This window comes from Charadrius vociferus, unplaced genomic scaffold (assembly GCF_000708025.1).
Source record: "Charadrius vociferus isolate BGI_N301 unplaced genomic scaffold, ASM70802v2 scaffold262, whole genome shotgun sequence".
Lineage (NCBI taxonomy): Eukaryota > Metazoa > Chordata > Aves > Charadriiformes > Charadriidae > Charadrius > Charadrius vociferus.
This window is the reverse complement of record NW_009647218.1, coordinates 1,758,414-1,782,677: the sequence shown is the minus strand read 5'-3', so window position 1 is coordinate 1,782,677 and position 24,264 is coordinate 1,758,414. Positions and strand designations below refer to the sequence as shown.

Below are 24,264 nucleotides of genomic sequence, written 5' to 3'. Positions count from 1 at the left end.
ACATGATCATATGCAATGCATCTTGTTAGTAAGTTCACGCCTATTTACTGAATACGTTAGCATCCAAATAAACCAGCGGAATACTGCCTTTACTGCCTGAGTTTCTACTACACATATTTAAATCTCTTCTAAGCCCCCACTTCCTAAGCTTGCACTGTTGCCTGCATTCATATGTACACAGGGCTCCATGAGACAGCAGGTTCCTGAGGGCGTGATTTGACTAATAATTTGGAGGAAGTGTCAGTTTGAACAACCCTCACCCCACCACCATCACCTCAGACTCTCCCTCCCTGCCATTTCAAATGCCCATTATCCATTTGCATGGAAAAGGTGAAATCCTGGCTCACTGAAGTCAATTAGCAAAGCTCCCACTGCCTCTAGAGACACAGTGGTGACAGAAAGGATAGGAAATCTTACCCAGCAAGCCCAGCATACATTAAACATATACATGATTAAACAACAAACAACCAACCTAACAAGGTGTGGCTAAGACTGGAGCAAGAATCAGGATCCTACATATTCACTAAATAAATATATGGGGCCAGTTGGGGGATTTTAGTAACAATTATTGTGCATCAAGGGCTAGTTTAATTTACATGTTAATTGGATGTACTTCCAAGAGGCAATGAAGAAGAACATGCTAATGAGTTTTATGCAAACACCTAAAGGTCAAACAGTTAATGGACTTTGGACAAGAAAACCTTTCATTAAATGCAAATCAGTGTTCTTGTAAACTCTGCAACAAGGGAAGGTACAGAAATCAAATAGCAAACGCAAAAAGAGAAGCTCAGGTTCAAAAGTCAAGGTCTACCTCTGCTTTCAAGTTGAAAGACAACTTACATTATGATAGGGTATGAAAATAAGTTCAACATCTGGTTCATTAATAACTCCATGGTTGCACGTTCATTCTCAAACAAGTGTAAACACATAGAGAAAAAAGCTGGGAACAGTTCACCAGGCACAGCCACCTGCACTAACAGTCCCATGGCACATCTAGAGCAATTGGGAAGAACGTTTTGGTTTCTTGATCAAATACTCCAGGCCAACAAAAAAATCAGAGTTTCTCCACTCCACCACCGTTCAGATATACAAACTGTGTCTTTCAGTGCTGCAAAGATGTTATCAACATAGAAATGTAACATGCAAATTAGAGAAATCAAACCTCTATTGGTAATATCATGCCAGAGTAGATGTCATATGGTGTCTGGAGTAGATGTAGCCAAAGACACAACATCAGTAAGTGTCCTTCTACATAAAATAGTGCCCTTCTACATAGTATAGTGGTATTTACAGTCAGTTTAATTCATATTTTGGGCATTAATTTTTTCAGCATCTAACCTAGATCAAAAACTTTACTTTTGTTTCAGATCCCTGGAATTAGCAAACCACTGGCAAGTGATAAACTAGAGAAACCTTTTCTCTAGTGCCTTGAGAAAAATCAGGAAATACAACTCAGAGAAAGCTGAAGCAGGAGAACTTAACTGAGGAGAAATAGTCCACGAGGTGGTGCAAAGGAGAGAAAACTGAGTGGACTGTGTGGCACTGATACTGGCCATCGCTGGCTTAGCCAATTTACACAGAAGTGGGGGAGGAAGGAGTGAGAAGAGGAGCAGAGGGAAGGGGCAGGGGAGATAAAACTGTTGGCTGTTTTATCCTGTTTGCTCTTTTTTACCCCCTGTTTACTTCTTCCCGATTCAGCCAGAAGAAAACCTTTTAGACTTACAAGATAAGGAGGGGAAAGGGAAGAGGAGAACGCGAATCTGCGAAAAACAGGAAAGACAAAATTAGCTTACCAGCTTTTCAAAATTAACAAGGTTATCCAGAAAAGTTTTATTTCCTTCGTGAATGAATGTTACATCTGAAAAAAATACAGAAAAAAGAATTACTTTTCATGGCTTTATTGTTTAATACAAAGAAATAAAAGGACTAAACAGCAACAAAAAGAAAAAGAGATGAAAGTATCCCATTAAGGATTGACACAATACCTTGTAACAGTGGAACAAAAGCCTGGTATAACGATGACATGTGGAGATTATTGGATAACAACGCTATGTACACATCATAACAAGAGGATTTTCAAGTGGGAGCATGGATTTCTTATTAAACCCGGCCTGTGTTACTTGTGGGGTGTGAATCATACAGAGGGTGGCCGGGAGCAGGTGGGGGCATCCAGAGGGATGGCCGTGCGTGGCGTGCCTGCTCTCCGCACCCTGCGGCACCAATCTGGCCACGCTTGCCCATAGCTGTCCCCGGGCTGGGGCTGTCTGGTCCCTGAGCCCAGAGCTCCATGGGGGAAGAGCAACCAGATGCCGGACTCGGCTCTGACAGCCCTCCATCTCTCTCTGTGGGGCACGATGATTCTCAAGTCCCCCACAGGGATGCAGGCTACAGCAGTGGCCAGCTGGGGAGATTAAACACAAGCCACCAAGCTGAAGCTTAATGCCTTGAAATAAGTGCTATGGCTAGGGAAAAACACTTTTTACACAGTGTTGTTGGAATGAATTTGCAAAGGCAACGAAAAGGTCAGTGAGAGGAAAAGGAAAAGGTCTATATTTGGCTCCAGGAAGGGAACTGAACACAGCGTAATGAACTGGAGAGAGGGGAATATCAGGCGAAACAAACGTTGCTAAATTAAGGTTACAATCACAACAGTAACTTGAGGTCATTTTCTCCCATTTTCCTAATGCGTATTAGGACACAAAACAAGACCTATCTTGGTCATGAAGTACAACGGACACGGACAGATTCCCTATGGGGACTGAAGCTCTGCCTCCGACAGTGCATCCTCCAGGTCACTGAAAATACTAGCAGGAGCACCACCACCAGGTCCAGTCGGCACTCCTGTGCAAGTGGGGCAAGCGCGGCATACGGTGGGCATGCCTCCAACATCTCTCTGGGCCCTGGGCAGCACCCTAAAAATCAGGGGGAAAGGAGGGAGCGGGACCCTCTACACCTCCTCTGCTGGGCTGCTTTGGGGCACGCAGGGAAAGGACATGGCTTCAGGACACAGGCATTACTTGTCTCTATGCGAATGCAGTTAAAAACCATCCGTCGCTTCTAATGAAAAACTTACAGTGGAAGGAGAAATTTCCACACAGCTTTTTAAGTCAATGACAGCAGTGTGTATATCTCTGAGGTGGAAGGAACAGAAATTTGCTTTTCAGCCAACAACTGAGAATCTAGATAAATTCAGTGGAGCAGAAAATTGCATCTGAGCTATGCTGTAAGGGTACATCACAGTATTTTATTACACATTTGAAAAATCTGCCCGATTTTCAAAAACTGTGTCTGTGTGCTGTAAGAGAGCTCTGCATTTAAATTTAATTAACTTTAAAATGACACTCAAGTTATTCTTCATTATTAGAGAAAGTTTATTAATGCTTTTCAGTTTTTTCTTGAAACTACTTTTGTTCCTCTTGTGTTGGAATACAGTAATTTGTTGAGTCACTAATGACTTCTATGCTACCAATGCTTATTGTATCGGTCTTGGAAATACCATTAATACAAATACGCTTGGCATGGAATAAAGTCCTGTGTGCTGTGCAATACTTTGGGAATCATCAACCTTGGCAACATCTCCTTATCCATCACTGTACTGAAGAAGATTACTGTATTATTTCGCGAAGTCTCCTTGCTATCTCCAGTATGTTAGAGACAGGAATTCTGCTTATGTGAATGTTCTTATAGACCATATTGTAGTGACACGCAAACATCATTGCTACAAGTTACTCTTTCATGTTTGCTGCCTTTGTTTGCAGGCATGACATACTCGAGAACACTTAAAAAATATTGATTTTGAGAGCTTGATAATTGTATCCATCTGAATTAATGCAAACTCCTTTGATGTGTGCAAAGAGGGGAAGTGCCTGATGGCTCCCAAACTGTCACCGACTGATCTGGAGAACTGTCTTCAAACATTTTAAACTCGCAGCAGCAGCAGCAGGTTGGAATAAACAGCCTAAAGAGAACACTTTCGGAATACAGGAATAATCAAATGCATTTGCCATGTTCAAAGACAAGGCAATTAATAATTAATGACGCCAATGCAATGGAATATTTTAAATACCTACCACTTAATTAGCTGCCCAGCTCACTGCGTTAAGGAAGTAGTTGTATTTTATTTTAACAGAGTTTTTAAATAATTTTTTTTAATAGTCAGATTTTATTTATCTATTTCAGACCTGTAAGACACTTCACAATCACCTCCTCTCAGGACAGACAGATGGGTCAGGTTCTGCCTTCAGGATGATGCCCACCAGGCAGGCTGACCCCGGCGAGGCAGGGCGAGCACATCCCACCAGCAGTGTAGCGGAGACCACCCGTGCAGGTGCACCCAGCGCAGCCCAGCAGCCCCGTTCAGGGGCTTCCAAGGTCTCGCTCTTCCACCAAAGAGGAGGTGGCCAAGGCAACGGCACGCTGCTCTACCTGTGCCTAGTCTGAAAACCTGTGTGAAAACTGCCATCATCTTAAAAGGTAGCTGTTTATTATCTAGACCAAGTGATGTCTTGCAGATACCGCTGCATCTGCCACGTATTTATCACAAGGCCACCTGAAGGAAAAATCACCTTGTACTTTTTTTTTAATTAACCTTTACAAATTTCCGTACATGCACTTGCACAATAAAGAGGAGCAGCCAAACTTTAACATTACCTTTCAGAAGTAAGGGCATGAAGGGGATTTTCGGCGATTTCATTTTCTTGAATGCATCTCTGTAAGCTTTGTGATTCAGAGAAGGGTCCTACAAAGCCATTTGGGTAATAGAGAGAGAAAAATCAATAGGCTATAAAAACAGCAATTCTAAATCCATTACGGGCTTATGATCTGAACATGATTTAGATAGAAAAGGTTTCTTCAGAAACGAGGTAAAGGTTTTCTAAGCTAGGTGACTTACTAAACTGAACAGGAAACGTAAACAGTTAAAGGAACAAAAGCAATTATGTTCCTCTAGATGAAGCAGTGCTAAAATGGTAGTGAGCTGCAGAACAGCTTCACTGGGGCTGCTCTTTAATTTCCCCACAAATTTCTATAAGCAAAATCTCTTCAGCTTACTATCTAGCACAAAATGTATCCCAGAATGTATTGCTGATTAATTTCTTCTTAAAAAAAAAAATCCCAACAAACAAACCACCAAAGAACAGCAAAAAAAATCCCAACAAAAACTGCTCTCAGATCAATGGAGCATATTGGAGATTTTCAAAGAAAGTAAGAGTTTGTTTCAGTGGTGTTATGTAAGTAATTCAAAAAGTCATCTCAATTTCCCATATAAACGAACGTTTTTGTACACCAGCTAACACAATCTTGAAAACACATTAATTTAAGAAAGACTCTAAGCACAGAAGCACGACAACCATTAAAGGCCGGATCTCATATTCCCTGTGTCAGGCAGTGATCTCACCATGCACCCACTTCCATGACAGCCAGAGGAAACACTTGTTTGTTCAGCTTTGATAATGGTGATGAAGACCCTCAGCCTTGGATTTTTTTTTTTATTTTTTTTTTTTTTAAACTTCAGCTGCCCTACTTTTCTCCTGATTTGCAGCACATTGCTCTGGACAAAGGCTGATTAACCACCAAAGCAAAAGAACAGCTTCCAAATTGATGCTGGGGAACTGACACTAGATTTGCCTCCCCCTGCCTTTCCTCCAGCCGTCAGGAATACAGCCTTTTTCCTTTTTGTATTTGCAGACCACCTCTGAGCTCTTGAGGGCTGCGTGGCCTTTGGCAAATCACAGATCTGACATGACAGGTTCCAGCTCCAGGCAATGACAGGCGGCCTCCAAATAAACAGGGAAGAAGGAAGGCAGGTAAAGACAAGCAGTGCCCTTCTGCTGTCAACACCGTACTTACCGTTAAACTTTCAAGTTCAGTGAAAAGTTTCTTGAACTTCCCAGGAATTTTCTGAAGTGGGGAAAACAGAGGAAAAAATGTAAAGTTGTTTTTTAAAAAAAAACCAACAAAAGACAACAAAACATAGGCAGGAAAATGCTGAGGTCTTTTTTTCCCATGAGACTGCCACGGGTGAAGTGCCTGTTGTAAGCACCAACAGGCCACTTTCGCAGACAGTTAACCTCCGCTCCTCAGCTCCGAGAGCCCTAATTACAGACCGTGTTCAGTGCGATGCCAGTGAGGCATCCCCACCTTGGGGACCTGCATCGTTCTTCTATGGAAACCGCTTGTTAGCTGCTGGTTTTATTTTCTTCCCTAGCTTCCATGTCTGCTGCATTTACCTTAATATCTGTATCAAGTTAGAAGCAGCAACACCGGCTGCGAATTCAGATACTGTGGTCACATCCAGATTAGACAATTTTTTGTAATCCATCTTCCCGTAAAACATGGGTTCTAGAAATTAGCAGGCATAACGCTCAGTGCCGTTTGCTACAGCACCCCCAGGGCTGACCAGTGTTACTACTGGCACATGCTGGTGCCAGAGGAAGAGAACTTTCCCTAAAAAGCAATTATTCTATCTCTGGTATTTCATCCTGATCCCACTTGAAGGTACACAAAACACCTTCCAAGGGAGCCCAGGCATAAACTACCTTCTTGCCCTGCATGATAACACCGGCTCTGCTCCAAAAGCATCCGCTTCCTTTTATCTCTAAGAAGTTTTAATGGATTCACCTCGTTATACTCCAAGCAATCGTTCTTTAGTTTGAGTTTTGCTGCTGATATTTCAGACCTGAAGAACGGTGTGTGGACCTTAATGCCTGTCTATTTTTTCCAACCATACTAGTTAGTCTAGTAAAAGATATCCCCTTAGTACAAATCCTGCCTTGCCTTTGTTCTTAGACACTGACAGCCACACTGACACCACCAAAAGAGATTTAGAACAATTAAGATTAAGTGGACATGCTGTATGATTAAAATGCTTAAGTAACTGAACATGGAATTGCAATTGCATATTTTTAATGTCTTCAATCAGGGAAAGTTAGGCTCATTAAAACACTGCATACTGTAGAAAAAAGTAGAAGAATATGCTTGGGAGCATACTACCTATTTAAGAATTCAAGTGCAGAGCCAATATAATTTAGTGTCTAAATGGTTCCTTAAATTTAGGTGGCTTCATTTACATATGTAAGTAATTATAATTAATTTATAAACATTGCTCTACTTTCGAGAAGTCACATTACTAATGCAAATAACCTTCTGCGTTTGAAATTTCCAGTGCAGTAAAGTTTTACAAATAAAAAAAAAATGTGACTTCATAAATATTTTACATACAGAAACGTGACATATTTACAATGATACATATGCAGATGCATTCCTTGTTCTGACAAGCAACATATTCTGCTCTTCCTGAGAGAAGTCCACCAGCGGCACGTGGTCTCCAGAGGTCTCATCACACAGCTGAGTTCTGTGTGCTTCTGCGTGGAAGATCTACACCATTGCCACCGGGTGCCTTTGACACAATACTTAGCCCCTTCCACTCTGCTACCAAAGCCCAGAGAAATGGGATGAAGGCAATCCATAAGAGCAGGCAAGGGCAAATGTTCCCTAGTGGGCATTTTAAAAGCAGGAGAGACAAAGAGTTTCTGTATCGTTGTCCTCAGGTATGTATTCTTCTCTAAAATTTTTGCTTTACCTGCCATTTAAAGATAGCTCCTCCCTGCCTATCCAAGTCCTATAAACTCCTCCCTGCAGAAGCAGTCACTGGCCTTGTTTCTCTGTGTTGCTGAAGCCACTGACGTAGGCAGTGATGTTTCCACATGCATGATTTCATCTAAGGGGGAAGACTTTGCTCTGGACAGCGTTAGATAGGTTTTTAGGTCTCCAATGGCCTTTTGTTTCATCCATCGATGCTCAAGAGTATCTCCAAGGCAGGAGAACACAGCCGTTCTCTGTCCTTTTTTATTACAGATTCACATTTTTGAGTACTGCCCGCTTGTGGTGTTGGGGGCATGGGGGAGGCATGAAGCTTCACCCCATTACACTAGATACTCCTTCCCCAATTTTTGGTTCATCAGCAGATATAGTAACCTTGCAGATACTACCACTCATTAATTTACTTGGACGGAAAAAAAAAAAAATCCACGACACAAACACAGATCCCAGTGGGAACCTCCTCTAAACATCCCACTCTGTATAGAATGGGTAGGCTCTTTAGCAGATAATCTCTGTTCTCCAGTATTCATGGCCCGTTTCCTACCTTTGTTGTACAAGATAAGCAGCTGCAAAAGAGCTGATAAAGGAGAATTAAAGAGGGTTTATTTCTACTTTGTATTTTTTAAAATGAAATTATTCAATAATAAAGTATTGCTTGTTTGGAGCCAATTTTGTAAGACTTTCTGTTCTGACATCTACTTAAAATGTTAGGATAATTTACCTGAATTTTTTTTTTCTTTCCAGAGTATAAGATCTCCTTGCTTTGTTCTTATTAAAAAGCTCTGGAAGGACAGATTTAGTTTTATTTGAATAGCTGTGTATCTAAGGTTTCAGACCATAGAGAAGTTTCTCTACCGACACTCGCTCCATGTTTGATTTCAGCATGAAAATACAATAGTTAGAAAGAAAAGGTAATTCACCGGTATAGAACCTTTGTGACAAATGGTTTTGACAGAGCCTAAAGGATACAAAGATGCGTCTTACCTCCCAGGTCTGAGACAGCCGGCTGACAGATGCAGTGTTGAGACCCATAACAATAGCAAAGAATGAATTCAGATTTCTTTGGGCTTTACAGCTGTGGAATAAAAATATGAATGCTGTATTCTGATTTTTTGTACCCAGAATCAGAGATAAATGGAATGCACAGGTATCCTAGGTTACTGAGTCCCATTTCAACCCTCAGCACTAACATACAATCATCTTCCACATAATCAACTCATTAAATGTCCTCTCGTGACCACCTGCAGTCTAGGTGATGGGGTCTTTAAGAAGTTTTTTAGCAAACATTCCACTGTCTCATCAGCCCTGTTGTTGGCAGGTTATTTCTCTCCTTTGCTGTCAGAAGTAATTTTCCCTTTTCAATGTTCAAGTTACTCTCAGCTGTCCTTTACCATACAGAATAATTCCTTGATCTCTTTTCTGTTGTATTATAAACATTTCCATCCCCTTTTTAATCTTTTCTGTAAATTGTACATCATTGGTTCCTTCAGTTTCTCTTTGCGGTCACAGTCTGCAATTTACTTTTCCATATTGTTATTATCCTTCATTGAGTTCTTTGTAATTTATTTTAACTTTTCTCTCATGCGTTTCCTTCTTACCAAGGAGATGTAGTGAGACAGCGGGGAGAGAAGAAGAAACATAATTACTGTTTTGGCTCTAAGTTCTTACACCTTTCTCCTATGCAAGTATAAAACAAATATCAAATTATTTATTTGGAACAGCATCACACTTTGTCCTTGCCTTTAATTTGTCATCTATTATCACCCAATGACCTCTGTCACAGTACTATTCTTTACAATCATGCATTTATTTCTTCAGCTTAGTATTAGCATTCCCTAGCTGAATTACTTTGCATCTATCTAAATTAAATCTTATCCTACTGTTGTTTGCACATGCCACTAGACTCTTTAGATCATTCTTTTTCTTTTCTATCCTCCAATGCATTTGCAATCCCTCATCATTTTGATTGTCTGAAAATCTGATTAATGTTCAATTTACATATCCCTATAAAGTAGTTGCAGTTAGCACTGGTTCCAATACAGGTCCCTGTGGAATTTGCTTGATGCCTCTCATCTTTGGCATTTTACTATATACGATCAGACCCTGCTTATTTCTAGTCCATTAGTAAATTTGAAATCCTGAAATATCGAGTCCTCTTCAAACAAAAAGATTCCCCTTTCTCTTGCAGATTCTTGAAGACCACTATAAACATACGCGTATGTGTGTGAGAGAGCAAGAATCCTCTTTTAAGATAATTTTAAATACGAATGAATCCACTGCCTTCACTGGGATTTATCATCAGGGAAAAGTATGTGCCAAGGCCTTAGACTGGAAACACGCCAACACTTGTTACAAGTTTTACAAAGCTTGCACTCATCGCTGCGTACTGTCTTGAGACGGTGTATTTCTCACTTCACTTCAGCTGTCTTAAAGTTAATCCTAACTTTGCTGCTTAGACTCTTTTTATCGTTAAAGTCAGGCAGCTCCCAGTTAAAGTTAATCCTAACTTTGCTGCTTAAAGTCAGGCAGCTCCCAAAGGTAATTCATTCCAAAACAAGAAAGGTGTCCAACACAGCCCGAATAAACTGTCTATTGGTCTATTGCATGGGCCCATTTCTCACAAAGAACTGTAGAGAGAAGGTACATCTCTTACAGTCAGCCCCCACTTGAGAAGCAAGAAGGCTGCTGTTGCAATCCATTTATTCTGACCCTACGGTGACCTGTTTCTGTAACTCCTCAGGACATTCATTTCTAACAACACGCTAATTCATTTACGTTATTGAATCACTTGTTTTCTATTTTAGACTGGCTCATCAACAGAAGCATAGGTATCAGTGTTTCAGAAACTCTTTCTCTCTCTCACGTATTGACACTTGAGTAAAAGCCTTTAGTCTCCTTCAGGTGTTCCTCAACAGTGAAGCACACAGACGCCAAACAGGAGATCTTAGTCCTGGTGCTTTCCTGACAAGCTGAAAGTAACAGGGAGCAGCCAGAGCTGCTCACAGCTCCCAACTGCTCTGCCTTAGTGAAACAAAATCGCAGGGCTGCTTAGCTTGTGCCTCGTGGTGAGAGTCCTGTGCTTAGCACACCATCCTTCCACCCTAATTCTTCCTCTTTCATCAGCCCTTCCAGAATTGATGAGATATGATAATATCCTCTTGTAGAAAGCTGCTTTTCTGATTAAAAAAGGATCCCAGGCAAACTACACACTCACTTGTTTGTGTATCCATTATATAACCATCTACATGCTATGATGATGGGTGCTTCTGCGACGCACTGGGAGAGCCTGTCTACTGTTTACTGACAACTGTATCTAGTCTCCAAAACTTTGGCTTTTCACGTAACAGAGATGGAACTAATTCAAATAGAGCAACATTTTAGTCTGGTGACAAATATATTCCTATTCATGGGGGACAGACATGAAACTTTTCTTGGAATGCAAATTATTGCTGCTGTGGTGCAAGCAAGGCACACAGAACCAACCATTTTTGATGTAATTGGACCAAACTTGGCCATTGATAAGGCAGAAAATGAACGTATTACTGGATACCATAAAACTTGCAATCTAAATCAAATCACATTTATAAGTTACACTAGATTAGATTAGAAGAATTCATTTCACCAAAGGCACTGCTTCAGCAGAGAATAGTCCTTTCTATGTAAGTGCCTTGCAAATTAAATCAACCCAGTCGATGAAGGAACAAATTATACATTTTCCATGAACATGCATATTCAAATATTGCAGAAGACCAGACCAACAAGTGGAGAGTGAGGCAAGGAGAACGGTTGCACATATTTAAATTGCTCCATTCCCTTGGTTACTGAAATAAGAGTGATTACAGAAAAAAGAAATCTCTATATAGTATATATTTGTATCCTGTTCCAAGGCATAGAATAAATGCCAGCAGTATTTAGTAATGGTGCAAGAACAGACCATCAAATCTAATTACTGAAGAACCCCCACCCACCCCCACCCCCAATAAATAAAAATTACTCCAGAGAGGATTACAGGGGGCAACAGCTTACTGCAGCCAGTTTCCCCTCTAGAGGTAGGACTTTGAGAATTATAAGAGGTTTTTTTGATTTCCATGTAGTCTTTGGTGAGTAACTGTGTTGCGGCTCAAATAGTTTTGTGATACAGTCCTCAGGTTCTCTCTGCTAAGAAAGGAGATGTCTCCGCACCATCAGGGATTTTGCAGTTGACGCTGCAGATTCAGCGGCTAAGCTGCCAGGGAAGATTTGAGCAGCATATACTCCACCACATCTAGTTTTGGCTCAGTGTTTGCTGTTGTTATTTACGGACTGTTTTATCTAGGTATGCTTACTACACTATTAAAACACAGGATGACAAATTAGTTTTCTTTCTTTGCTTTTGCACCTGTTTCTCTGCTCAGCAAATACAGCACGTGAATTCAAGGATTTTTGTTGCAACTTCAGTAACTTACTGGGCAGCAATCTTGATGAACTTTTTGACTAGCTGTACACGTTTGCAGAGCTGGCTGCAGAGGAGTATCTCAGTGGCAACCCAAAGCTGGACCTCATTGCATCTTTGAAGCAGAAGACTGAGATTCTCGGTGTTTTCAGCACTGCCCTGTCTGCTGAACGTGAAGTATATCAGCTCTTGCTGGAAGACATTGACAACATTATTAGGAATATAAATACAATTAAAATGTAAATGAATTATAAGTTATTTAGAAGTATGTTTTTGAAATGACTTGGTTACAGATTTTTTATTTTTTTTTCATTTATCCATGAACCAATCATGAATGATTCAGGGTCCAGGTTTGGCATAGCAAAGTCTAGAGGCTTATTAAGGTAGGCAGGTGGACTGGAAGTCCTGAAAGATGTGCTTTCCTTGTAAGATTTCCTGCAGTTCCACTTCTGGCTGCAGCCAGATATAGCACATAAGTAATCTGTGCCTTTCTGTATTTCATCACTTCTATTGCAGTATGAAAAAGCAACTATATCAGACCATTGCAGAATCTGAAAAATTTCCATTCAAACTTCTTCCTAAAAATAGCCAAGTTTTCAGGAATAGAGGTGTGGATATTGGTTTCTGTGCAAAAAAAAAAAAATACCCAAACCCAAACTTGATCAGCTCTAGATTTTAAGTGTCTAACCTGAATAAAAGAACCTGAAATGAAAGATCAAGAAAAGCATCTGATGAGAAGCAAGGGTATTTCCCATTAATTTTCTCAGAAAGCCACCATGCTTTTCAGTGAATAATATTTCCAAATGACATTTTGTACTGCTAACTGTGTACTTTACTCAGCAGCTCACACCAGAATCTATCAAAGTCATTGAGACAACCCAATGGGCACTGAAGTGGGCCATTATCCCATTTTATAAAGTCTGCCCAGTACTTTTTATCTCACTGAAGCCTAACAAGAAGAATAATGTGAACATCTAAATTGCTGAAATTGAGAGTTCTTTTGTGGTTAAAGTGATATCAAGGACACCTATTTGTGTGCTCCTATATTTACTGGAACATTATTTATTGAGTGCAAAGGACAATTTGCATATATAACATGACACAAAACACAAACAGTTTTTAGAGAGTAATCATGGTCTTTCACTCTCTTGAGGCAAATCTCAGTAAAGCCCACCACGTATACATGCAAAGGACAATTTGCATATATAACATATTCACACAGACAGTTTTTAGAGAGTAATCACGCTCTTTCACTCTCTTGAGGCAAATCTCTGTAAAGCCCACCACGTATACGGGGAACACATGAGATGCCCCAGCACAGGGAAGTTACAAATCTTTGGCAAATTTTTTTCAGTATCAAGGATTGCAACACATTTCCTGGACCTGAATCAATGCCACCACTGCTGAGAGCTGCCAAATCGTGCTGTCATGACGGTGAACCGAGCACCAAGGAATACTGATGCTTCAAAACACTGGTGCAACATCAGAACATGATAATGGCACAATGCTGCATGAGTGTAATATACCTGAAAGTGGACACAGTGCTTCTTACCTCATGAATTGCATTGAAGAGGCTCCAGTCAAAGTTTGTTAGTTCTAAGGCAAGGTCCCAGGTGTTGATTCCCAAAATTCTCACAGACCTTTGCTGCAATTCCTCATTTTCAGCAAATGGGTTCTAAATCAATAACAAAGAGTAAAAAACATTCTCAGCAAGTGCCAAAAGTTCTGCCATGAAACAGCTACTGGACCAAAGTACCAAACAGAGCTGAGTAAGTAATCTACTCTAAGTGCACTCTGAGGGCTTTTTTCCCCCCACTAATCAAAATCAAGGAGTTATAGCCTATTTAATAAATAGCTCAAAACAGAAAATGGGTCAATAGGATCAATGATTTGCTATTGGATTAGGCCTTCGCCCTCTCCTTCTCTTTCTCCAAACTTTGAATATAAAACACTGACCAAGCAGACAACATTATGAAAATAAAATCCCTGAAACTATCCAAAAAGAAAAGCTGAATTAAGACAGCAGGAAAATTTTCTATTACAAGATAAAGGAATCATTCTGCAAACATAGATTTAGAATAAATACACACAACTTGCCCACCAATCCACCTTTATAAATAACATAAATCCATCCATTTTATGATTAATCTAGGCCAAATGTAATCACCAAACAAACAGTAAAACACAGTGGGTCCTGATTCATAAAAGTTACTTAGCATATTACTGTGGAGTGTACTGGTACTGCTGGTGTTAAGGGTCACTTGACTTTTCCATTATTAGCTTGGATTTTCAAAGGTTTGCATTTCTCCTGGGGTTTTTTTACCTCGTCAGGCTGAAACTTGGCACATGAACCATCTGCCAAGATGAAAGATTTTTCTTATCAGTTAAGCCATTACTTTGGTGCTATGTTTCTGACAGTTACAGCAAGTTTTGCCATTTTTATTATGTAACTAATGAAACTAGATTGGCTGTCACCTGTCTGCGCTGGAAACCTTCCCTTAATATTTGCATTTTTAGAGGTGGCTAGAACGCCGGAGATAACGGGGATGACAGATTACAATGATAGTGGTGTGTCAGCTCTTCGGGGCACATTGATCCGACAAAATGTAAATAGACATTTCTCATCCCTAGGATGAATGCACAGATCCTAGCGCTACTGACAACACGTACAAGTCGGTTGCGACACCGTCCCTGCGCTTTCCTCAAAAACATCTGCATAATTAGCAGAAAACTATTGAAAGAGTAATTCTTTGAGTGCCTGACCGTTCCTGCCTCACTGAAGTTTTGGGAAATCATGAAGAGAGTTTGCAGTCCCAGTTTCTAAGAACAGAGGGAATGAGAGAGGCCTGCTGCCGTTGGACTCGTTCCCCCCCTCCCAGCACCAGTGAGAGGATGGAGAGACAGACAGACCGACGAAGGGAAGACGACATACCACCAGACATATATGCCAGCCACAGACTGACCATGCAGCTGCCACAACACTGGGGTCAAAGCGAGGCCCATAATTTTGGTAGAACTCACATGACATCTATTTCTACACGTAGTAATTCCACAGAGTTTGTCCATCACCTTGTATGATTCTGTACCAGCCACTTCAAGTGTAACAGAGGCACAAGGGGTGTGTGTGTGGGGGGGGTGTGTGTGTGTGTGTGAAAGTCACGTGGGCCTTGAATAATCCTCATCCCATCCAGTCCTGTACAAGCACAAGTCAGCTTTTCCAGGCTGATGTAGATTGAAAGATTTAAGCTGTCCAGAAGCTTTGGTCTATTTGAAATTGATGAACAAATTCCATTACTGTTCAACCAAATAACTGCTGTTAATGCAAGATATTATTTTTTTTCAGGTATAGAGCAGCTCAGTAAGCTTTACTAAGGAAGTAAAAAATAAATTCTGTATTGAAAGAGCCCTCTGAGAGGAATATTAAGTTCTTGATCTGGGGTCACACAAATCAAAAATGGGAAGCATACAATACAGATCCTTACCAAAGAATCAGTCAGATCTTTTCGGTAGACAAACATCCGACTGGATGACTCGAAAGATTTTGAAATAGCCAAGTCATTTGGTTGTAGTTCATGTTTTTCTGTAAAAACAGAAAACAAAACACAAAATCTTCAGAAAACCAAGTAAAAGTTGTATATAAATATGAGAAAAACATTACAAAGCCACATCAACTTCTCAGAATGTAACTAAGCATCAAATCCAGTCCCTACGGGGACCATCATCTCCACACTATTCAGACACAATAAAGTCTCTGATGCTCTACTAGAGCACAAAAACTTCCAGCATCTGCTTTCAGCCTGGCCTTCACATAGGATAGAACAGAAAGAAACCCTTAAATCATCTAGTCTAACCTCCTATGCATTATAGAACATTTTATTTCAACCCAGTGTATCTACTGTAAATCTGACTTTTGTTAGAGCCGTGTCTTGGCCTCCAGAGACTGAGCTGTTGCATGTCACTGTCAGACAAGAGCAGGGGAGGAGATGTCATCAGTAGCCACAGCCATTAGACAGGAAAAGAAGTTTAAAGGTTCCCAATACCATGAAATTAACCCCATGGAACTGAGCTGAACAGTCCTTTGTAGTAGGGTATTTACAGAAATTCCTCTAGACCTAGAGTAATTCATTTAGAAAACATCTGAGTAAAAGAACAGGACACACCAAACTGGTAGCAAAGAGAAAGGACTTTTTTTTTCTCTCCACTTCAAAGTGCTGGTTCAGCTCTGGGCAACCCCAGATGCACCACAGAAAGGTGTGCAGAAAAATAAGGCAAATCCCAGAACACAGTTAAAAAACTTCCCTGTGAAACTGTCTCATCCTGTGGGTTCCAAGTAAACTTCTGGAGACCTGACACACGAGATTTGATTACACTAACTGTATTAATGTAGACTCAAAAGGACTACAAACATGTTGACAGCTGCCTTGGACTTTTCATTGCTTGTGAGGGAGGAGTAGGACCAGGAGGAATCTGAGAGCCAAACATCATTTCAGACTGTTTTCCCTCTTACCCATGGTCACACTGGCACCAGATACGTTTATGCTTAACTACCAGTATGCTTGTTCAAGGTAACTTTGAATAAAAAGAGCTTGCTTGCTCATTTCAGGAGTACAATAAAAACGCATTCTCCAATGCTCATACTGCTGCCCTCCAAGTGGACGGCAGATGACAGTTCTGAGTCATCCAAATAGCTAAAAAACAAACGAACAAACAAACGCATGGCAGGATGGTGCTTATTGCTCGCAGCACAGGAGTAACTACGCATAACTATGCATAGTCCTGTTCAGTATATTCATCAATGAACTGGATGAAGGGGTAGAGTGTACCATCAGCAAGTTTGCTGATGACACAAAACTGGGAGGAGTGGCTGACATGCCGGAAGGCTGTGTCACCATACAGCGTGACCTGGGCAAGCTGGAGAGTTGGGCAGAGAGAAGGTGGACAACAGGATGCCCATGAGCCAGCAATGTGCCCTGGCAGCCAAGAAGGCGAATGGCATCTTGGGGTGCATCAAGAAGAGTGTGGCCAGCAGGTCGAGGGAGGTCATCCTCCCCCTCTACTCTGCCCTGGTGAGGCCGCATCTGGAGTACTGCATCCAGTTCTGGGCTCCCCAGTTCAAGAAGGACAGGGAACTGCTGGAGAGGGTCCAGCAAAGGGCTACTAAGATGATTAGGGGATTGGAACATCTCTCTTATGAGGAAAGGCTGAGGGACTTGGGTCTTTTTGATCTAGAGAAAAGACGACTGAGGGGGGATTTTATTAATACTTATAAATACCTAAAAGGAGAGTGCCAGGGGGATGGGAGCAGTCTTTTTTCAGTGGTGCCCAGTGATAGGACAAGAGGTGATGGGCACCAACTTGAATATAGGGAGTACCATCTAAACATGAGGAGGAACTTCTTTACTTTGAGGGTGGCAGAGCACTGGCACAGGCTGCCTAGAGAGGTTGTGGAGTCTCCCACTCTGGAGACATTCAAAATCCGCCTGGATGCCATCCTGTGCAACCTGCTCTAGGTGACCCTGCTCTGGCAGGGGAGTTGGACTAGATGATCTCCTGAGGTCGCTTCCAACCCTGACCATTCTGTGATTCTGTGATAAGAACAAAGATACTGAAATTGTGGTATCTCCAAGTAATTCAGGCACCGTGACTAAATAATATTTTAGGGATTACAACAGTCATGTACAAATGACAGTCCTATTGAACCTGTGTTTTAATTATTGTTTCTTATTGAACAACCAAGTAGCAACCACTTCTGTTCTGTGGCTTTCTTGGGAACCAGTGTGGTCTAAAGATAATGGTGTGTTTTGTTATTTATGAATTGTTGGTTTTCTTTACCTAAGCAGGCAGTTAGCACCAGATTTATTGCTATCAGAGCAAACCTTGCCCTGCTCTTGACCAGGAGCACAAGACCTGAAAAACAACCAAAGCACTGTGATTTGGCAGTGCTGTAAAACGCACTGGAGGCGAGTTTGGGCACACACGGGGGTAAAAAAGAGTATGCTTGTGAATGATGTAGCCTGGCTGGCCAGGACACCTACGTGTAATGCTCCTGTGTGGCCGCTCCATGCCCAGGCCCTTGAGAGCCAGAGCGGGGCACCATCTCCCTGCCACCCACACTGGTGCCCTGCAAAATTGGCTATTTAACCGAGCTCAGCATGGGGGAGAAAAATGTGACCTTCTACTTCTGAATCAAACAAATAAACAGAACAAGGCAGCATTTGTGTATATTTCATTTGACTAGACTTGCAAAGAAGTAGTAATGAGTGCTATATCTCTAAGGGTGCATCCTTTGTCCCAAGGGATCAACGCCAACTAATGTTATCTAACAATATGGCCAAGATATTCTACCCTCTTCACCCCTTTTTGTAGATCCAGCTTCACATTTTTATGCACCTAGTTAAATTGCTTCCTTTATATTCCTTAAGAGCCAAAAGACACCACAATGAGCAAAAAAATCTGACCAAAGAGCTTGAGACCTGCCAAAAAGAAAAGTCAAAACCAAAGAAAACCTCAGGGGTTCGGCTAGTCCCTAGTATCAGCCCATGATCAGTCTGGTCTTCCTTAAAAAAAAGACAATAAGCCTTTCTGTTCAATGAGAAACACTAAAATAATAGGCAGAAAATGTTAGTTGTAAGCAAGACCGCATACAAAATATTGTTTAGATTGCTCTCGTTCTCAATTGTGCACATATGTATGTCTCCCTCCTTTCTGCTGAGGAATATTCCCTACCCATGCCATAAGTGAGGAAACAGCCACACATAGAGTATTCGTTATTCCCTTTTATATTTTTAAAGCAAACCACGCCTCATCGCCTTCCAAATTAATTTAAATGCGAAAGCAGGAGATTTATCTGTGGGGAAAAAATAAAATCTTGCAGTACTGCTGGAGATTGAGAGTCCTTTGCCCTCCCTTCCCGGCGAGGGAATGCCATATCCAATAGTACCCAAGAATGAGCTGTTGCCACGGAAACGACTCTCTGGGAAGCAGCTCCTCATTGTTCTCGTGGTCATCCAGCTGTGGGCCCGCACAGGAACAGCTGTATCCTTGTGCCAGAAAATGTCAGCCCTCCCTTACGTGATGCACTAAAAGGTAAGTAATCAGATGAAGGGAAGTTATTTACCACCAGAGAAAGTGACTGCCACCAGCACCAACTCCTCCTCCGGGTACTGGATCTTTTCTGCTACAATCTTCAGTATCTCCTGAGCTGAAGTGGATACTTGAGCTTTCACGCTGACATAGGAGTGCTCTGTTATATACACACGGCAGAAAACTGCAAAAAGGAAGAAAGACACTCTCAGCAGTAGGCAGAGGCACCTGAACAAAGCAGGAGAGCATATCGCAGACCCCACCACGGCAATGCCTCGGCTGCCCGCCAGCTGCAGCTGCAGGAAGGCTGCCTGCTGCAGCCTGGCTCACGGGGGCATGAAACTAAGCACAAACATCACCATTTCCCCCCTTCCCACCTCCTCTCCCTGGGAAATTGAAAGGCCCAAGCAAATGGAAATAGAGACTCCCACAACAATACCTATTTAAGACTTCCTACCACGAGGATTTATCACGGACAACCTCCTCTACCGCCCATCTTCTCTGCAAACTCAGCTGTTGCCATCTTTTCTCCTTTCCTTTTAGGTTCAGATAAATCACCGTCCTTTCAGTATATTTCATATCCGCTGCAGAGATTATTTTGGACCTCTGTGTCCACCTGGAACAGGAAGCTTCTCAAGAACAGCGCTTCATGCTCTTCAACCACTCCCTGCCAGTTTATCAGTCTAGACATCTAAACTACTCGCATTGCCAGGGTATTTTAGCACCAGCAGAGGCTGCCCAAAAAGCGCAGCAATTAGTTCTGTCAACTCCTTCCCTGAACCACTTGCAGCACACATAAAAGGGACCGGTTTGGAGAAATTCCATGGGCTCATCGCTTCCTCTGAAGCCCATGAGCTGGTTAGGCTCTGGGAGGGAGATTCCCAGCAGCAACGCTGTGGTCAGCTCAGGTACTACTTTGTTTCTGCTACAAAAAGGGATGTATGCAGCGCTCCCTCTGCTTGCCAGAATTTTAGGTTTACATCTTTTGCCGAGTTTGCTGTAGCCAGTTCTTTGAAATACATCTGCCATACTTAAAAGGGAAGAAACAGAGCTGCAGATTTGCATAAATATTTCAAAAATTACAACTTCTGCTAATAAGAATCACCACAACTTTTGGTTTCACGCTCACTTCAAGGCTTAATTAAACCTTCCATTTCCCTCTACTCTAGCACTTCTTACTGCAGACAGGCTGCTACCATGTCGGTATAAGACAAACCTTTTCTTCTCCAGAAATGTTCCATTTTTTAATTATTTTTATTGACAGATGTATGTAGCAAGAGCTCTTTGTTTGTCCTACGAATCTTCATGGCTTCAGGGCACTTTCATTAACTGAGACCATGCCAGAAGCGGTTAAGAACTCTATCCTCAAAAATAGCGCTTTTTTTGTGTTGTAGTAAAAAAAAAAAAAAAAGAAAAAAAAAGAAGATGAGAAGGAAGGAGGAACTTAACATTTAACCTTGGGGAAGAAAAGTAATTTGATTTTATAATTTTTTCTTCACCTGTCTCTGCTGACAGGCAGTAAATCAGATGCTGATCCTATGGCAGAATCTCTCTTCGGAATGGATATAACTCATGAAAAGATAGAGACATCAAATTGCACACTAAACTACTAGCTAGAAAAATAAATCTAAAAAAAATATGACAGAAATATTTGGCCTCCATATGCAGCGTGCAACACAACTTCCCTACAGCAAAATCTCCCTCTCTCTATCATTCGGGAAGGGAAGATGACAGCAATACGTTAATTTAGCTACTGACATATCCTTTGTTTAACATTGAACTAAACCAACCCACAGGTCAGGTTCTCAAGCACAACCATCATACTGATTCTCCCAAAGCCTGCTCCCCGATGCACCTTTCAAACATCCAGTCTGCAGTATCAATTGACATGGACCATGTCCTCTCTTCCAGGAACCTGTGCTGACCCTCTGTGAGATGCAGAAGGGAATGCCAGTAGGAGGAAGCAGCCATAGGCTACAGGTCACTGCAGTAATCCTTACATTAGGGGATAAAATGCCTCCAGTCAAGTGGCATAGCGTGGCTTGGACAGACCCATCCTCCACAAGCGCCACCAGTCAGCAGCACTCCATCGCATGGACTTAGATGTCCATCCTCAGCGTCGGTCTCTCCTCTCCCCAACTCCACTTTTGCTATTTCATTCCCTCGGTCCCATCATCTTCCGTGGCTCATGCTCTCAAGGAGCGAGACAAAAGCAATTTAACCCAGTCGGGCCTGGCCTTGCTGGGTCCTGTCCTTCCTGTCCCCACAGCTATGGTCTGTCACCTCTCTGGTGCCAGCACACTTCCCTCCCCTTTCACGTACAAGCTGTGTCTGACATTTTAAGAAGAAGAATGAGTATAGGGGTTCTTATCCAGAAATGACATTTTTAGAAGCAGCCTTGATAACATAAACCTCAAATAAATTTATATTTGAAGCACGGAAACAGGATATCTATCAGCAGCATGTATTACGTGGAAAGACTTGGCATTGAAGGAGCTCAGTTTTTATTCTGTCACAAATGAGCACTAAAAATATCCTGACTTCAAGTAAACTTCCGGACATTTGTTTCCAGTGAGAACCAAAGATATATTGTCCTAGGGCAAGACTTCCAGGTAGGAGATCCTTCTGCCTGTTCTCTGCTTGTCTACATGGTATTATCCTCCTCTCTGGCTCCTTCCTTGTAAAGGCATTACAGGAGTGTGACAGCCTCACTGCGTTATTGCATTAGTAGCGAGGAAGGGAAATTGCATTTTGAAATGGTTGACATTAAAGCGAAGTGGCACCTCGCACTCCACACAGAGGAGACGTTTTCGGGAAGAGAAGGAACCAAGGCGGGTTCCCAGAGTTAGCAGATCCTGGCCCATTTCGTGTGACAGGCTTATTCATTCACCTTTTGCAACCAAGATCTAGGTCGAGAGACCGAGAGCCTGAAATAGCACAGGAATAACGCCTGGTGGATGGGCTGCCAGCACCCCTGGGAGGCACACAGCTCTGCTACAGGGCTGCTGGAGGAACCCGACAGGGGCAAAAAGCCCTTGAGATCACATGTCACTCTTGAACCCCTGCACAGTAGGAGGTGGGAAGGTAAACTTACACAATCCAGTCTTTCTTCTTTTGTGGCCCTAAGGTCCTGTTCAGAAGCTGTACGTCAGTTTAAAAAGATTTACCTCATGGGCAGCCCTTGAGAAACAATTTCGCAGTTTTGGAGTTTTTCCTCCATTCTTTCAATCATACTTACTTTCTTCTGTTTCATTCATGGTTCCTCTGTGCTGCAGCCAGTTCTCCTTTAGACTGAACTGGTGGAAAAAGGTTTTATTCTGTGAGGGAGTGTGGGAGAGAAAAAAAAAAAAAAAAAAAAAAAGACACAACAGTGACTCTCTGCATCCTTGTCCTTTACAAAGCAGTAATTCACACAACACAGCATTCAGCCCATACGTCTGGCCAAAAAGGTTTCTGTATAGGAAATCCACCCACCCTTTCTTGGATCAGTGAACTGGGAGTTGCCTTACTAAATAATGGCCAAGGTGGGGATTTTGAAGGAAGCAGGACATGCCTAGGCTAAGCAACCTGCATGATTCAAGGTTCTCTGCAGCCATGTTCAGAGCTTATATCTTATGCACTTATTCTTCTATACGTTTCCTATGTACCAACAGCCTATTTAGCAATTTCACTACAATCTCATGCTCTGCCTTCCACATTTCTGCAGTAACATTTTAAGCTTATTACACACTTCAGCTTCAGCCCTGTAAATTTGACGAGCACAGCAATTCACCTCTGTGTGGTCCGTATGCTGACTTTCTCTGGCTGCATCTTCTCTCTCCCGCTACATAGATGGATTCATGTTTCTCTCTTTCTTTCTCTGTCCCTGTCACAACAAATCCCCCCTTTTACTCTGCCTACTTGACATCCATAGTCAAAGCCTGGTTTGCCCAGATTGCTGCACCTCTCCAGCCCAGTGGGGACACGCTCACGGGCCTCTCCTGAATTCTGACATCTCAGAGCATCTTGTTAAGATGCTAATACCGTCACAGCCACTGCAGGTTAGCTCACACAGCTGATATCCAGGCTTCACCGGCAGGAAAAAAAAAAATTCCTTAAGCAACATTGCAGGTCTAACCTCACTGATGTATCCTGTCATGTTTTTGGCCACTAGTCACTTTCAATTGAGAAGCCAAGAAAGACAGTAAAGCAGCAGAAGGGAAGAAAGTGAGATGATAAGTTATCTAGCAACCAGCAACAATCAGGTCTGCATTACCTTTCGGTGAGGTGAATATTCATCTACAGTGCTGAAACAGAAAGGAAAATCCAAATTATTCTTTCCATCCAAAGATAATACTTACAAATACTTAAAGGAAGGATGCCAGGGGGATGGGAGCAGTCTTTTTCCAGTGGTGCCCAGTGATAGGATGAGGGGTAATGGGCACAAGCTTGAACATAGGAAGTTCCATCTTAACATGAGAAGGAACTTCTTTACTTTGAGGGTAGTGGAGCACTGGCACAGGCTGCCCAGAGAGGTTGTGGAGTCTCCCACTCTGGAGACATTCAAAACCCCCCTGGACGCTGTCCTGTGCAACCTGCTGTAGGTGACCCTGCTCTGGCAGGGGGGGTGGACTAGATGATCTCCAGAGGTCCCTTCCAACCCTAACCATTCTGTGATTAGGATAAGGAAGTTTTAGCTATTAAAAAGTCTGCAGCATCAGAAAGTTTTTAACATTAAATGGTTACCACAGAATGGCTGCAGAGCTCCTTCAGGGAAAGCTAAGGGCATCTGGCTCGGCCAGAAAACTTTTCTGTGACTTGCACCATCGATGAAAGTGAAAAGCAATGCTGCCAGCGAACATGGACACAGCTCAGGGCCCCGGAGTAAGCAGTCAGGGTCACTGTCAGGGACACAGCTCTTTTCACTTCCCCAATGGCCAAACCATGGCAAAAAACTCCACTGGTTGGAAACATGTGCCAAGGAAATATGTTTTACAAATACCATAGTTATTAGTAAAATAATAACCCTGAGATGACTATTGCAAAAGAGATTTGCTTCTCAGTACTGCCGATTGCAGAGAAGAACAAGAATGAATGTACTACGTGAACTCACAGACTGCAGCTTCTGAGGGAAATTTCGCCAGCTTTTCCACAAAGTATCACTCTACTTA

At 42.1% G+C, this 24,264-nt stretch overlaps 1 protein-coding gene across 1 annotated transcript in view; it reads right to left on the bottom strand.

Annotated features, from left to right (window-relative positions):
* Positions 1-24,264, bottom strand: part of LOC104281558 (rap guanine nucleotide exchange factor 5-like) — an 89,690-nt gene that overhangs the window by 6,997 nt on the left and 58,429 nt on the right. Inside the window, exons 5-14 of the mRNA XM_009879578.1 lie at positions 23,370-23,400; positions 22,353-22,431; positions 19,149-19,298; positions 15,514-15,611; positions 13,584-13,706; positions 12,045-12,223; positions 8,584-8,674; positions 5,848-5,898; positions 4,651-4,738; positions 1,794-1,858 (exon numbers count right to left, since the gene is read on the bottom strand). Of these exons, the coding sequence (XP_009877880.1) occupies positions 1,794-1,858; positions 4,651-4,738; positions 5,848-5,898; positions 8,584-8,674; positions 12,045-12,223; positions 13,584-13,706; positions 15,514-15,611; positions 19,149-19,298; positions 22,353-22,431; positions 23,370-23,400 (955 nt within the window). The remainder of the gene's footprint in view (positions 1-1,793; positions 1,859-4,650; positions 4,739-5,847; positions 5,899-8,583; positions 8,675-12,044; positions 12,224-13,583; positions 13,707-15,513; positions 15,612-19,148; positions 19,299-22,352; positions 22,432-23,369; positions 23,401-24,264) is intronic.